This window comes from Palaemon carinicauda, chromosome 27 (assembly GCF_036898095.1).
Source record: "Palaemon carinicauda isolate YSFRI2023 chromosome 27, ASM3689809v2, whole genome shotgun sequence".
In the NCBI taxonomy this organism is placed as follows: Eukaryota; Metazoa; Arthropoda; class Malacostraca; order Decapoda; family Palaemonidae; genus Palaemon; species Palaemon carinicauda.
The window spans coordinates 35858000-35872999 of record NC_090751.1 but is presented as its reverse complement, the minus strand read 5'-3'; the positions used below and the strand labels follow the sequence as shown (position 1 = coordinate 35872999).

General features: G+C 37.2%; 1 protein-coding gene across 2 annotated transcripts in view; it reads right to left on the bottom strand.

Annotated features, from left to right (window-relative positions):
• LOC137620688 (interferon alpha-inducible protein 27-like protein 2A) overlaps nt 1-15000 on the bottom strand; it is a 96530-nt gene that overhangs the window by 53943 nt on the left and 27587 nt on the right. Inside the window, exons 1-2 of one of the 2 annotated variants that reach the window (XM_068351033.1) lie at nt 10859-11020; nt 7072-7145 (exon numbers count right to left, since the gene is read on the bottom strand). The exons of the other annotated variant lie outside the window; for it this stretch is intronic. Of the exons in view, the coding sequence (XP_068207134.1) occupies nt 7072-7129 (58 nt within the window). The 5' untranslated portion in view covers nt 7130-7145; nt 10859-11020. Of the gene's footprint in view, nt 1-7071; nt 7146-10858; nt 11021-15000 lie in introns of those variants that run through there. 2 annotated transcript variants of the gene reach the window in all.

Below are 15000 nucleotides of genomic sequence, written 5' to 3'. Positions count from 1 at the left end.
CCTGCGTTGGCCTGTCTCTAAGGTAAAGTGGCAATGAAACACATTTTTTATTTATTATTTCTTTATAATTATCTTTTTTACATGCTTCTTTCATATTATTCAGTTATGTTATTGTTGTGTAATTATGTGTAGCCATTTATTAAGGATTTGTTATGGGTTTTTAGGCTGAGGAACGAATTAAATGAATTACCATGTATTCCTATGAGAAAATTCGTTTCTACATCCGAAGTTGGTTGTGGAACGAATTAAATTCGTATGTAGAGGTACCACTGTATATATATATATATATATATATTATCATATATATATATATATATATATATATTATCATATATATATATATATATATATATTATCCATCTTGACGAATAATATGACAAACTTCAAAATAATTTGTACCTTTCCCAACTTCACAGCCAGAGTTCTTTACTATAGGAGGAGAAATACAGCAAAAGCTGGATGACAATTAAAATTTTACTGATTAGTTCACTGGCCGGCCACTAGAAGGCCCCAACAAATATACGTTGATTAGCCAGTGATCTCGAGGATTTTTGACTGCGGTCAGGACTTCATTAGGGGGTGTGATTATGGCAGCTAAGTTTAAGTAAGGAACTTAGGGTTGTGTAGGTAAGAAAAATACAAATTACTTTTAAATCTGTCATTTGTTTCTACCTGACAATACAAACCATTGTGCTTTACCATAGGCTACTTTATCTTTAGGAGGGAGGAAGTACCCTTCCAAAAGGGAGTCAAGATTCTTGCCTGTAGGCTGAATCATAGCTCCTTAAACCAACTTGGATACGACAGAGGTCATCCCTCAAAATGGAGTGAGGGCAAATGACCCCTCTTCTTATTACTATTAATTGCTAAGCTACAACCCAAGTTGGAAAAGCAGAATGCTATAAGCCCAGGGCCTCCAACAGGGAAAATAGCCCAGTAAGGAAAGGAAACGAAACAAGGAAAAAATAAATATTTTAAGAATTTTAAAATAAATATCTATGTAAAATATAAAAACTTTAACAAAACATGAGGAAGAGAAATTAGATAGAATATTGTGCCAGAGTGTACCCTCTAAGCAAGAGAACTCTAACCCTAGAATAGTGTACCAGAGTGTACCCTCAAGCAAGAGAACTCTAACCCAAGATAGTGGAAGACCATGGTACAGAGGCTATGGCATTACCCAAGACTTGAGAACTATGGTTTGATTTTGGAGTGTCCTTCTCGTAGAAGAGCTGCTTACATAGCTAAAGAGTCTCTTCTACACTTACCAAGAGGAAAGTAGCCACTGAACAATTACAGTGCAGTAGTTAACCCTTTGGTGAAGAAGAATTGTTTGGTAATCTCAAAGTTGTCAGGTGTATGAGGACAGAGGAGAATCTGTAAAGAAAATGCATATCCTCTTACATATTTTTCATACAAGAATTGGGACATTACTCCCCCCCCCCTACTCCTCATTCCGGGATGGGGTGTGCACTCGCCCTCTCTAGTCTATGATATATGGACACTCCAATCCAGAATAGGGCATGATATGTAATAAACAGAAATGAAACATAAAGTGTATACTGTACATGGAAATCAACCAAATATATAGATATCTTCCACAAAAAAATTCATGTAAAAATGCACACAATCCATAATTAAAAAAAAATTCCACTCAATTTTTCTTATAACCTCTGCAATTATGATACAGAATACCGAAGGTGAAAAAAATCATATCAATATTGGTATTACACAACCTCATCAATAACCTTTCCTCTGTTTGCGGGCATGACGGGCCTTCCAGTCGGGATAGGGGTAGGAATAAAATCTTCATCCCTCGGTTTTACTTTTTCTGGTTTACGGCACAATTTCACAACTCTACTTACCACCACTGTTTCGCCATTTTCAAAATCACTACTACACCAGATTTGTAACCATCAATTATTGGTTACTAGCCATTTTCCCGAAGAAAATCAGCTTCCCGCACTTCTGTTATAAGCAGTTATAAGGTTTCCACACCTACACACTCTCTAACACTGATTCTCCTTGAGGCTGAACTTTAATCCCCTAGCCGTTTGCCCTCAGGGAATCGCCTTGGTTCCAGCAACCAGGAATCCTATAAATACAACAATAATAAAGTATCCGCCTGACGGATCATACCTGACCTATTTAGCCTCTCTCTATTTGTTTTTAGGTTCACGCAGCAATATGTCATACATATTGCTATGCTACACTAGGCAAAATTATCAAAACACTTTACTTCAATATATTTAGCAGCCACATAAAAAAAAACTTCTATAGAACAAATGAACTGTTCAAAAAAAAAAAAAAAAAAAAAACCTATTCATCAACTTGAGGAAATGTTGCACATGCAGGGGTAAATGAGTACACTCCGATTGGCCCTTTTGAAAACTACCTCTTCCGAAACCACATGTATGTGTGCCTGATGACGTTCAGATAATGCTCCATTAATAACGTTTTGTATCTACTGTGTTAGTTTTAACCATCTTTACTCGGTACAGACCCAATTATGCTGGCTCTAGTTTGTTTCGTAGGTTGTAACCATTTCAGTGGTGTTCATTACTCTCCTTAAGAGATTTATTAAATAGACACGGTATTGCTCAGTTGAATAATTTGGCAACTGTTGCGAATTAATCAGGACCGTATACAGTCACACAGGATCCTGACCATACACTGAGGCGAAGCATATATGTAATGTTCAAAGCTAGCTCAGCTGTAGGAAGCATAGCATGCTAATGAAGGGGGTCATCAGTCACTAACTCAAAATTCACACCAATTCCCTATTATACGATTCGAACAAGCTATTAGCCAAATAGCTATATGCGTCACTGATAAGTGTTCAATTTTCATCAGATCCGTGACTGACTTCACCACGTTATTAATAAATTCATGTCAAAATTTTCGGGAACCAACCCCCCTAATGAAAGAGCACAGCGCCTGGCCTAATGAATTTGCCGATTCATAAAACACTGCGAAAGTATGAGTATAACGAGTAAATGCATGAACAAATACACATGTATACTAATATTGTGTTATACCAGTAGGAAATGGTCCTACAACATCTATATATGCACCCTATAAAATTTAATGGGAATCACAGGCCACTTTTTGGCTTCTGGTACACTGTTTTTATGTTCTTTGAAACAGAAGCATGCCAACATTTTAAACAATTTTCTATAGATTTGTTTATTTCTAACCAAAAGAAGGTTTCACATGCTCTCCTTAATGTCCTACCAATCACCAAATGCCCTGGATATGGACATACATGTACAATTTGGATAGCTCAATTAAATAAAGAGGGAGGAGGAACTACCGTTGCACAAAATTCCCATCCCTCTTCTCATAAGCATAATACAGTATAAGATTTCATTCTGTATAAAAAAAAAATCTCACAAGGCACATTCAGAAATGATGGGTAATGCTCCAATTCCCCTTTAATATCTGCTCGCACACTTCCCATCCATTCCCCTTTTTCTGTCCCTCTTGAACTTCCTTCATATCCCAAGGGCATATGTGATGGTGACCTCCTCTATGTTTTTTCCAGTACATTACAGATAGGTCTAGCAAATTTGGTACATTTAATTAAGCTTTTAACATCTTGGAAAATCTAACAACTGATCACTTGATACTTGAAACAACAAAACTTAAGATCGCTAGAAGGTTATAGCCACGAAGACGAAACTTTCCCACACCACATCGAAAGGGTCATTATTATTATTATTATTACTTGCTCAGCTACAACTCTAGTTGGAAAGACAGGATGCTATAAGCCTAGGGGGGCTCCAACAGGGAAAATAGCCCAGTGAGGAAAGGAAACAAGGAAAAATAAAATATTCTAAGAACAGTAACATCAAAACAAATATTTCCCATATAAACTATAAATACTTTAACAAAACAAGAGCAAGAAAAATAAGATAGCATAGTGTGCCCGAGTGAACCCTCACCCAAGACAGTGGAAGGCCATGGTACAAAGGCTGTGGCACTACATGTTGAAGGAAGTCTCGTGAAGTTTGCAAACTTGTATAGTTTAAGACAAAGGGAACAGAAACATAGCCTTTAGTGTGGTTCTCACCTGACGGCCATTTCAAGACCCCTTAAGATACATTTCAAGACCTCATAAGATACCTAGAAACACAGCTTTCAGTGTGATCCTCATCTGACGCCCATTTCAAGGTCTCGTAAGGTACCTCCATAGAAAAAAAAAAACACCTTCACTTCATTCTAAGAGAGTCGCGTCTGCTATATAGAAAGACTGGTGGTTCTGTGTGAAGACTAGGCTCAAGGCCAAGCAATATTTTTTCACTGCAGAAACAGAGAGGAAGGAGGTCAAGTAAAAAAATCACCAATTACTGTATTATAGACTCCGAGAGGAAGGATACCTGACCTACAAAGCCAACCACTGAGGATAGCCTGATAGACTGCAGACAATATTAATGGAGGCATCCAGACTTCTCTGTTGTGATGTCTCTCGAGAAAAGCCATTCACTGAGAGGAGATACTGAATAATCTACCCCCATGTAAAGATGTAGACTTCACTAGCTCATGGTAACCCTTGACTTTCAGCTAAAGGAGATACTGGATAACCTCCCAACATTTGAAGACTTCATCGCCCCATGGTAAATCTTGGGGGGGTCGGGACTTGGTGGGCATTCTCTTGGTGTGTCTTTCAACAGGTGGAATAGATCTGTGTACTACTCCTTGCAAGGCCACGATGGAGCTACAGGTCAGAAATAAGTTTTTTATGCACCAGGACCTTGTTCAGTACGTCTTAAAAGGCAGAACAAAGAAAAGATGTAGACATGTTGACTGTTTCCTGGATGATGGAATGTGCCTTTGAAGTCTGTCCAATAAATGCTGAAATGTGTCTTTGAATGCTGTCCCATGGATGGTGGAATGCGTCTTTGCACGCTGCTGTTAGATATGGGACTGGTGAGCAATAGATCTGAAGTTTGCTGTTGTGGGATGTGAGAATCCCACATAGTCAGGATACCCATTGCTACCTGAGGACATATAAAGACCATTCTGATCACCCATCAGTCTTCCGGACCACATTTTCTGCCAACACATTCTTTCTCCCTCCCGGAGTGAATCTGGCTATTAGGGCTCTGGAGTGGTCTTTCACTTACTTGAAGGCCCTGACTGTTAGTTGGCACAATTGATGAGATATTGTTCCTCCTTGTTTGCGAAAGTAGGCCACCACTAACGAACAGCCTTCGAGAAAATGGGAGCAGAAATGTTGTAGGTAATTGATGTGGTCTTGATGATTTTCACATACACATGGAATGAAAAAAAAAAGGGACAAATTTATTTCGCCTAAAGTTCCAGTGCAGAGAGGACGATGACCGTGAACTCTGATTGATGAAGTTAAAGTGGTTGGGATCACTACTGGCAGACAGGCGTATAAATGTGACAGCCTCCTAGGGGAAGTAAAGTAGGTTTAAACCTCGAATAAGATTTTAAATACCTTGTCCCAGCTTTTGCTGTATTTTCACTCCAATGCTAAAGGATAATGGTTTGTATTAGTGTAGGAACAATTATAAATAAAGTTGGTATCTTTAATTGTATCACTTAGCTTTGTCTGTTATACAATTTAAGGGGCCCGGCCAGTATGCCAGTATATGGGGTTTTAGGAAGAAAAACACAATATCCTGAAAAAATTCACCGAGTTTCATATGACAATGGAGAATGCATACACAAAATAGTTGAAATTCCTCTTACTTTCACAGTTACAGGGTATTTAGTAAAAGTAACTCAATAAACCTAACCATTGTTCCCTACAAGAAGATGCAATATTTCTTATCATAAATTTTGATGATTATTACATTTTAATATGAAATAAATTGTGAGCAATGGCATTTGTATAGATTCCACGAGTCACAAGATAATGTATTACAAGGTAATTACGTCCTTTGGCCTATAGTCCTAGCAAAAACCTCATAGAGAACAAGTTTGAGTTTGACCTCTGACATTCACTCGTTTACAAGTCTGTTTTTCTCAGGTTTGCCAAGAATTTCATCATTCCAGAGGAAAGGACAATTTCAACATCTTGCTAAGATGAAGTAGAATTCACTCTAATAAGAGTTCAGAAGAGGGTTATATAGGCGAAATTAGCAGATTTAGTGAAGGAGAAATGATGGAGTGACCATCTAGCATAAAGAAGCAAGATATTGAGCAAAGGGCTCTTCACTTATGTTTAGATTACGGTATATAACTGTTTTGGGTTAATAATATCCAAAAAAGGGACATAAAATTCATAATGATCATGATTTATTATCAATGGGTTTGTAAAATAACGAAGAAAATCTTTGAACGCCCATGTCTCAAAAAGATACTTATTGATCTTCAAATTCTAAGTTTTCCCTTAGTTTCAAAGAGATAGCATTGAAATTTGGTTTATAAGTTAGAAAAGCATAATAAAACAATCAAATGTTGAGTTAGAAAAGCATAATAAAACAATCAAATGTTGCCCTTTCCTCCAATTTTTTTTTCTCATTTTTTTTTCTTAAATTTTTTCCTGATTTTTAGGGTTTACTTTTTTTTACCAAAAGGAAAAAAATATATATCTGGCAAAAAAAATGACAGGAAAAAATTCATTTATGGAGGTCTACATAGTGTAGTAATCCTAGGTCCTAATAATATCAATAAAGAGAAGAGAAAGAATTTGTAAAACGCTTAATTTTCAGGATAAATCACCCTGGCACCTGGTGTTGCAAAACGGGAGGTCAAAGTAAAAAATCCTCTGCAGTTTGCACATTTCCTAAGTCTCCTTATTAAGTGGTATGAATGGCAAATTTCTTGAGACTGCATTAGCTGGCCGGCCCCCTTAAAAGAGCTTCATGTGGCAGTCTTTTTTTTTTTTCTTTTTTTTTTTTTTTATTAATGTACACTTGCACTGAATTCAGATGTAATTCAACGGTGCAGAAATGCATTAGCTTTTGAATGTTCTACCATATTAGTTTACTAAAAAGCATCATTAAATTCCTTCGGTGTAAAATGAAATAAATGCTAAAGAAAATCAAATGACAAATTGGGTGTGTTTCACAAGTTTCATTCCAAAGGGATCTTCATTACCTGACAAGGCGAGAGGAGCTGCTACTACAGTCACTGCTGCTCCGACTACGTATTCCATATTGCAAGCACAGTACCTGGAAAACATAGAGCATCTCTGTTTCCTTTATTTGATTATGAATAATTGACTATTTTGTCATTATCTTTATTCAAATTTTGAGCTCTCGAAGTTAAAATATCCATACCATATTTCACATAATTATCGCAACATCAGTGTATTTTTAGAAGATGGTGAATCGGCAAGGCAATAAATGCTATAAACATGGAATGAAATTAAATAAAAAAAGGGGGGGGATCATATCACATTTTTTTTTCTTGCAAACATTGATCATTCAACCATTGCTTAACAGCGATAGCATGGCAAGTCATTGCCACAGGCTAAGAAAATAATGAATTGTCACATTGGGTATGGGTCTACAAGAAAAATAGGGTGTGGAATTTACAAAAATTTGGATTTAGGAATTAATGACCCACTGGGAGAAGGCTTTAGATGAAATATTGTTTTCTCCCCTTGGATATGTTTTGTAATTATAGCCATAAGAGAAAGATGAAACTGGTCACAAGGATCTCGCTGATGAAGTGGACTTATACACTGGCAACCCCACCTCTTACACTGAACGGCAATTGCAGATGGTAATTTTGATGGGTGCGAGAGACGAAGAGTTAATTCAACGCCTTATCCCCCTCCAAACTCTTATCTACCCTCGCAGAGTTTGTGACCTGCTGCCGCTCTTACGAATCTACACTTGCAACTGCATAAGCCATTGTATCTTCCCCTAGCCAAGTCAACGCAGTATCTACATAGAAGAAGAGCCAGCGTCTACCGAAGGACTTCTCATCGATCTACTGACCAACGTTCTGCTGACCAGTCTCATAACAATGACCCTTGCCAATATTGCTCTCGCAAACACAATTCCGGACAATGCCCAGCCACTGGTGCATCATGCCATAACTGCGGACGCACAAGTCATAGGCCCGCACTCAGAAAGGCTTGCTAAGGAAGCTCTGTGCAATACCTGCAAGAAACAGGGATATTTTGCGAAGATGTACATGTCTACCAAGAAAAGTTAGACTGGGTATGCAGCATCACCTCCTACTACTAAGTCAAATGCCAGCTGCCATTCGCGGGTGATAACTCGGGTAGTGAGTCCCCCACATCAGTCACTGTCTCTCACATTTGGTGATATATCATTACATCTCCAGTTAATCCCCAATACAGGAGCAGCCATCACAGTGATTGGCACCATACATTTGAATGCACTCTGCATACCTCGGACAAGCCTTGAACCTCCACCCATGACAGACGTCGTGACAGCAGATGGATTCCAGGCAAAATTTCGTCTAGACAAAAAGTCTTGCTCAGTAACCATACATGTTCATGAGGACATCCAGACTCCCCTCCTCTTATGAACATTGCCGAGCCCTTGCCAGAGTGTCACTGGACTTCCCGAAGCCTATCCTCAAAGTAACACGTGTCAACAGATGTGCTTAGTTTCCTACCTCTGCCATAAAATCGCCCACAGGTATTAAGGACTATTTTCTTCGCCACTTCAGCGACGTCCTCATATCCAAGAAGGATCTACAAACCCATCCACTAAAGAAAATGGCAGGCCCTCCAATGAGGATTCACCTGAAACCAGGCGCTACACCCTTCGCTGTACATACGCCCAGGCCTATTCCGTTTCCTCTCAGAGATCAAGTGAAAGAAGAACTTGACTCCTTGGTGCAACAACGAATCATCAGACCAACAGGCGACGAACCCTCTGATTGGTGCCATTCCATGGTCTTGGTACCCAAGGACAAAGGTGTGCGCATCACTATGGATCACACCCATCTAAATTCTCGGGTAGCTGGCCCTACACATCCATCACCAATGCCCGACGATGCCGTCCGCAACATCTCTCCCACTGCGAAGTACTAAACCACAGCGGATGCCCTGCATGGCTATTGGCAAATGGAGTTGGCAGAAGAGGACCGTCATTCACCTCGACAAGCGCAGAGAAATTAATGTTCCGCTCGAGACACTGCTACAAGCGTGAAGGGGGGGAGGTGTATAGATATCTAATGTTATGCTGTATATTACTTACATTACGTACAGTTTTATGAAGATTAATTTACATTTTCTTTATTATTATTTTGTAGACGAATGATATTTATTTCCATTTATTTTTTCCTATGTAATTATGTGTCAACACTGGTTTTCTTTCCACCATATGCATATAGTAGTCGGTCGTTGTTCAGTGGTGATAAGCATGGACCTGCTTCCTGTTGATGCCACATTTATGTCCATATATCATTATTATACAAAATTTTAAAGAACCTACTAGTTTGATTTGTCACCCCCCCCCCCCCTTTTCCATTTATCGCATGGATGTATGTGGCAGTATCTCACACACTCTACAAATCATAAATTGTTCATTTGTCATCTTTATACAGCAATCTACTTCCTTTAAAATGGCTACTTTCCTTTCCATTGAAAGAGTTTGCATTTTCTTCATGCTACTTTATCACTAGTAATTTTATGCTTCTGTGCGTTACTACTGGCAGCATTCTTATAAGATATATTTAATATTTTAATCTGACTGAAATAAGGCCCGCCCAGCCCACCCCATCCCCAAAAATAAACCTACCCGAGAATTGTAAACAATGGATTTTAATTATAGCGGGTAGGTGGCAAGTGCTGCTCGAAGTGGTTGGCGGTGGAGATTGGGAACCCAATCGGGAGTGGCGCTAATTTTAGAAACACAACTACGGAGATTTATTCTTACGTTTGAAAGATCATAAGTGCTATGTTCGTTGGTCCTGGGAGTGTATGTAGGCTATGTATATGTATGTGTATATATATGTTTATGTTTATTTTTGTGTTTTGTTTGTGTGTGTATATGTATGTATGCGTGTATATATATATATATATATATATTGTATCAATCTATCTATATATATATATATATATATATCTGTATCTATCTATAAATTATATATATATATATATATATATATAATTTATACACACACACACTTATATATATATATATATATATGGTGCGGGTAAAAATTAAGAGGACTTAAAAGAAAAAGAGTAATACTATTGGTCAATATAAAGGGGGCGTGTTTTATGAGCAAAAATTCTAGTACTGGTTTACATGCATTAACTCTACGTACGAACGAACGGGACGAATGAAAGTTCCGTAGAATGACAGGCAAATGGAATTATACTAGTATGCAATATATATAACATGGATTTATTATGCCTCTCAGAAACTATTATATAGAGAAGCAATGTTTGTTTTCCCGCTTATTTACCGTTTTCCCAGAATATTTTCCCGACCCAAAAAGGTTTCCAAAAATTTCGGCGATATTTATTTATATATATATATATATATATATATATATATATATATATTAATTTCTTTGATATTGATGACGGTCAGTTTTCGTAACTCGGGGATACCCGACGATTTAAATCAAGAATCTTATTATATTGGATGGGGTTAAGAACTTATATTAAGTAGGGTGGGATTAAAATTTTAACTTTACCAAGTTTTCTCAAGTAGGCTGGGAATGCTACGATGTTATCAAGACAATTTGTGTTTTGTTGTTGACAGCGTTACTCTTTCGTCACTGGGGAATATTTGAAGACTTCAATCAAGAATGTTATTATTTAGTAGGGTGGAGATTGCTTCGACGTTATCAAGACAAATTCTGTTTACTTTGTTGATTATTACACCTGTCATCAGTTACATTGATTAGAACCACTTTCTAAGGTAAGTTGGATTACCAGAGACCTTACCTTCACTTAGTTGCACTCGAGAATGGTAGTAGCTCAAACGGCTATTCTAGTTCTGATCACTAGACACTAGTGTGGTGTGACTCCGTCTGAGTGACTATGCAACGTGTAGTGTTTGCTTGCTTGCTTGTCAGATTGCCCACCCCTTACACATGGGACGAGGCTAAATAAAGGCTTCAGATACAGAGGTGCGGCAATAACAATCTAGACACCACTATCGGATTTTGATCAATTTGATTTAGTTTTGCATAACATAACATCAATATTACAACAATCAACGTCCAATATAAATTCTGCTAGCAAATATAAGGGGGAAAAAGTATTGACAAAGCCGGTAAATACATTGAATAATTATTCTCTTGAAGCGTTTAGAGTCTGCCTGGTTGAACCAATCAATGATCACAACGTAGGAAGAACGAACAAGGCCCCATCCACACTCATACGAGTCATGTTGCAATCGTTATTACGTCGTATTTTGAGCACTCGTCTATTGCCCTTTAATTTGAATATTTCTGTTGTTCCGGCGTTTCTTATTTACCTGTATCATCATCTGTTATTACTCCACTGCAGAACAAAGGCCCCTGACATGTCCTTCCACTTGTATCTGTTTATGGTCTTCCTGCCACTCCACCCTCAAACTTACTTAGTTCGTCAATCCTCGTCTTCTTTCCCTTCCCCTGCTTTTTTACAATCTCTAGGGGCCCATTTGATATTCTTAATGTCCATACATTGTCTGCCATTCTCATTATATATCCTGCCCATGCCCATTTCTCTTTTTTTACATGTTAGAATATCATCTACTCAAGTTTGTTCGTGTATCCATGTTGAATTTTTCTCTGTTGTTGTCATTCCCATCGTTATTCTTTCCATAGCTCTTTGAGTTATAACTATCCCATGTTCTAAGGCTTGGGTAAGGCTCAAAGTTTTTAATGTTTAAGTTAATACTGGTAAGGCCATTCATGAAATACTTTTCTCTTTAGAAAAGGTGCCATTCTACTTTTCGTAATCTCATTTTGTTTACCTAATGCTCTCCAAGTCTCCATCCCAAGCTTGTCCTTTTGATTTCGGTCTTGGGTCCGGGGAAAACACTGCAGATCAAAGGCCTTAAGACATGTCCCTGCAAATGTGTGTATGCCAGTCTGTACCCTCAAATGGTCATAGTTCGTCAATTCATCGTCTTCTTTTCTTCCCCCTGTTTCTATATATATATATATATATATATATATAGTTATGTGTGTGTGTGTGTGTGTGTGTGTGCATATGTTTGTATAGTGTGTGTGTGTATATATATATATATATATATATTATTTGTATATGTATATATTCTTTTGTTACTTCCTAGACACAGTATATATATATATATATATATATATTTGTGTGTATTAATGAAGTGTGGAAAAGGGAAGACGATGGATTGGCGAACTAAGAAAATTTAAGAGTATAGACTGGCATAGAAAGACCGTTTAGGCCTACACGCGATTGGAAGGACGTCTTGAGTTTAATTGTTCAGCAGTGGACTAGTAACGGCTGATATATATATATATATATATATATACAGTATATTTTGGTTAAGTAAAATTTGGAAATCAAATCGCCTGAAATTATATAAAAAAAATCAGGCTATATATCAGTTTAGTGAGATCAGTGTTACTATATGGGCATGAGTCGTGGTATGACAATGAAACAATTTCCAACAGGTTTTGTAGATTTGAGAACAAAGCCGTCAGGAGAACATTAGGAGTTAAATGGAAGGACAGGATTAGGAATGAAACCTTGAGAGAGACAACTCAAGTGCTATAGCACTATACGGATGAGATCATGGTGAAGGGTAGATGGAGATGGTTTGAGCATGCTCTTCGAACTCCTCAAGAGAGATTAGTTCACCAAACTTTAAACTGGCCTCCCAAAGGCATTAGAAGAGTTGGGAGACCCAGGCCTACATGACCGAGGACTGAAGCGTGAAGTAGGAGATGATAGGAAACGTATTGATTAAAGAGCTCAAGATAGAGACGACTGGCAAATTCTGAGGCCCTTTGTATCAATAGGCGTAGATGATGATATATGTGCGTGTTATCCTTGTCATTTCCTATACACACAAAATTATTGTAATTATCTATCATATGTTAGAAGTGACATCTGTTTATCAGTATTATTTAATCTTTACTTGTTGTGGTTGTGAATAATTGACTCCGTTGTTTATCTTCATATTTTTAGTGCAATGGGATAGTTTAATCTACATGAAGTGTTCGAAAGTGTATTTTCTTCTATTTATTTGCATATCGCACTTACTTTTAACCTTCTTTTCTTTTTAGAGTTCTAATGAATGAAGGAATTTCTCGGGTAGGCCTATATGTAACGGTATCTCACGGAAATAAAAAAAAGAATATTCAATTTAACCGGAGAAACAGCTGATATTAGGAGGTTATTGACTGTGTTTGTGTCGATTTTAAGTTAATATTATTTTAAAATATTTCCGAGTATTTTAATATCTGAAGTCTAGCTTTAATAACGCACGACTGTTAGAAGGGTTTCTGTGAGAGGAGCATAGAGAGGGGTACTACCGTAACCGTTACTATGTGGGGTGAGTCAGGTGACGGTGAGTGAAACCCTGATAAGAGAGGAAGGGTCTCTACTGGTTCTTTACGAGTTGCACGTTCAATTCCTGTATGAACGAACAACGACTGAAATCTCCCGAGTGTGATAGCATACAGCGTCACCCTATCAGGTTGAAGCTGAAAAACAAAGACAATAAATGTGATAGATTATTATAATGTTTTTCAACGCCTTATTGTTGCTATGTAACCCTTATCGCATTATTGCTCATACCATTTCATGTGGAAATTCTATATTTCTTACAACATTTAACCCGTTAGAAAGATTATAATGCCTGTAGGAGTGGGAAATTGGAAATTGGCTTATTGAGAACGTCTTCTAAGATTTTCGGTGATCAATCTATTCAGAAGTGTTTTAATTCTTTCATTTTACCTTGTTTCGAGTAGGCCTATTGTTCTCCTTTCTGGTCTCCAGCTGCGGATTTTCATCTTAATTTGTTGAACAGGAACTTCCTGGCTATTAAATTTCTTATTCCTAATCTAGATATTAATCTCTGGGACCGTCGTTCAATTGGTTCATTATTCATGTTGCATAAGATTTTTTATAATTCTGAACACCCTTTACATTCAGATCTTCCCGGGGAGTTCCATCCTGTTCGTAAGACCATGCATGCAGTTAATTGATAGGCCTTCTCCATCGAGGCTCAATACTACACAGTACTCTAGAAAGTTTTATTCCAGTTGTGAGCAAGTTGTGGAATGATCTTCCTTATTGGGTAATTGAACAGGCTGCCGTGAGTTCTATTGTAGTTTATATGTGAAATCTCTGGTTAATGCTGTTAATGTTTTTGTAAAATATTTTATTTTAATTGTTCATTTACTTTTTGTATCGTTTATTTATTTCCTTATTTCCTTTCATCACTGGGTTTTTTTTTTCCTCTTGAAATCCCTGGGCCTGTAGCATCTTGCTTTTCCAACTAGGGTTGTACCTTAGCTAATAATAATAATAATAATAATAATAATAATAATAATAATAATAATAAGCCTTGCGCAATCCCTTAGAGTGCATTATAAATATGAGAAACTCTGTACATGAGGCTTTAATCTTGAAAGGGCAACTTTGTTTTCATGTTTATTATAATAACTAATACAATCTCTCCCCAATCTCTTATACAAGTGTCTGTCTGTCACTGCCTTTGTCCGCCTGTGCTGTGTTTCTACTAGTTTACCTGTCGATCTGGCTGACTCTCCCTACCCCCTCTCCCTCTCTCCCTCCTCACACAGGGAAGCCAACTCTTCGCTTGTTGTACTTGTGGGCTTCCTGTATGAATGACGTGGATCTTTTCTTTTGTTTCCACGTATTGTGGAATTGTAAGTAAATCACATAGTTACAGTTTTTTCTGATTTTTTGTTTTATTTCCATTATCAGCTAACATTTTTCTTTATTAATATAGTGATCTATTTTAAAGAACTGACATGGTACATACACACACACACACACACACACATATATATATATATATATATATATATATATATATATATATATATATATATATATATATATATATATATATATATACATATATATAT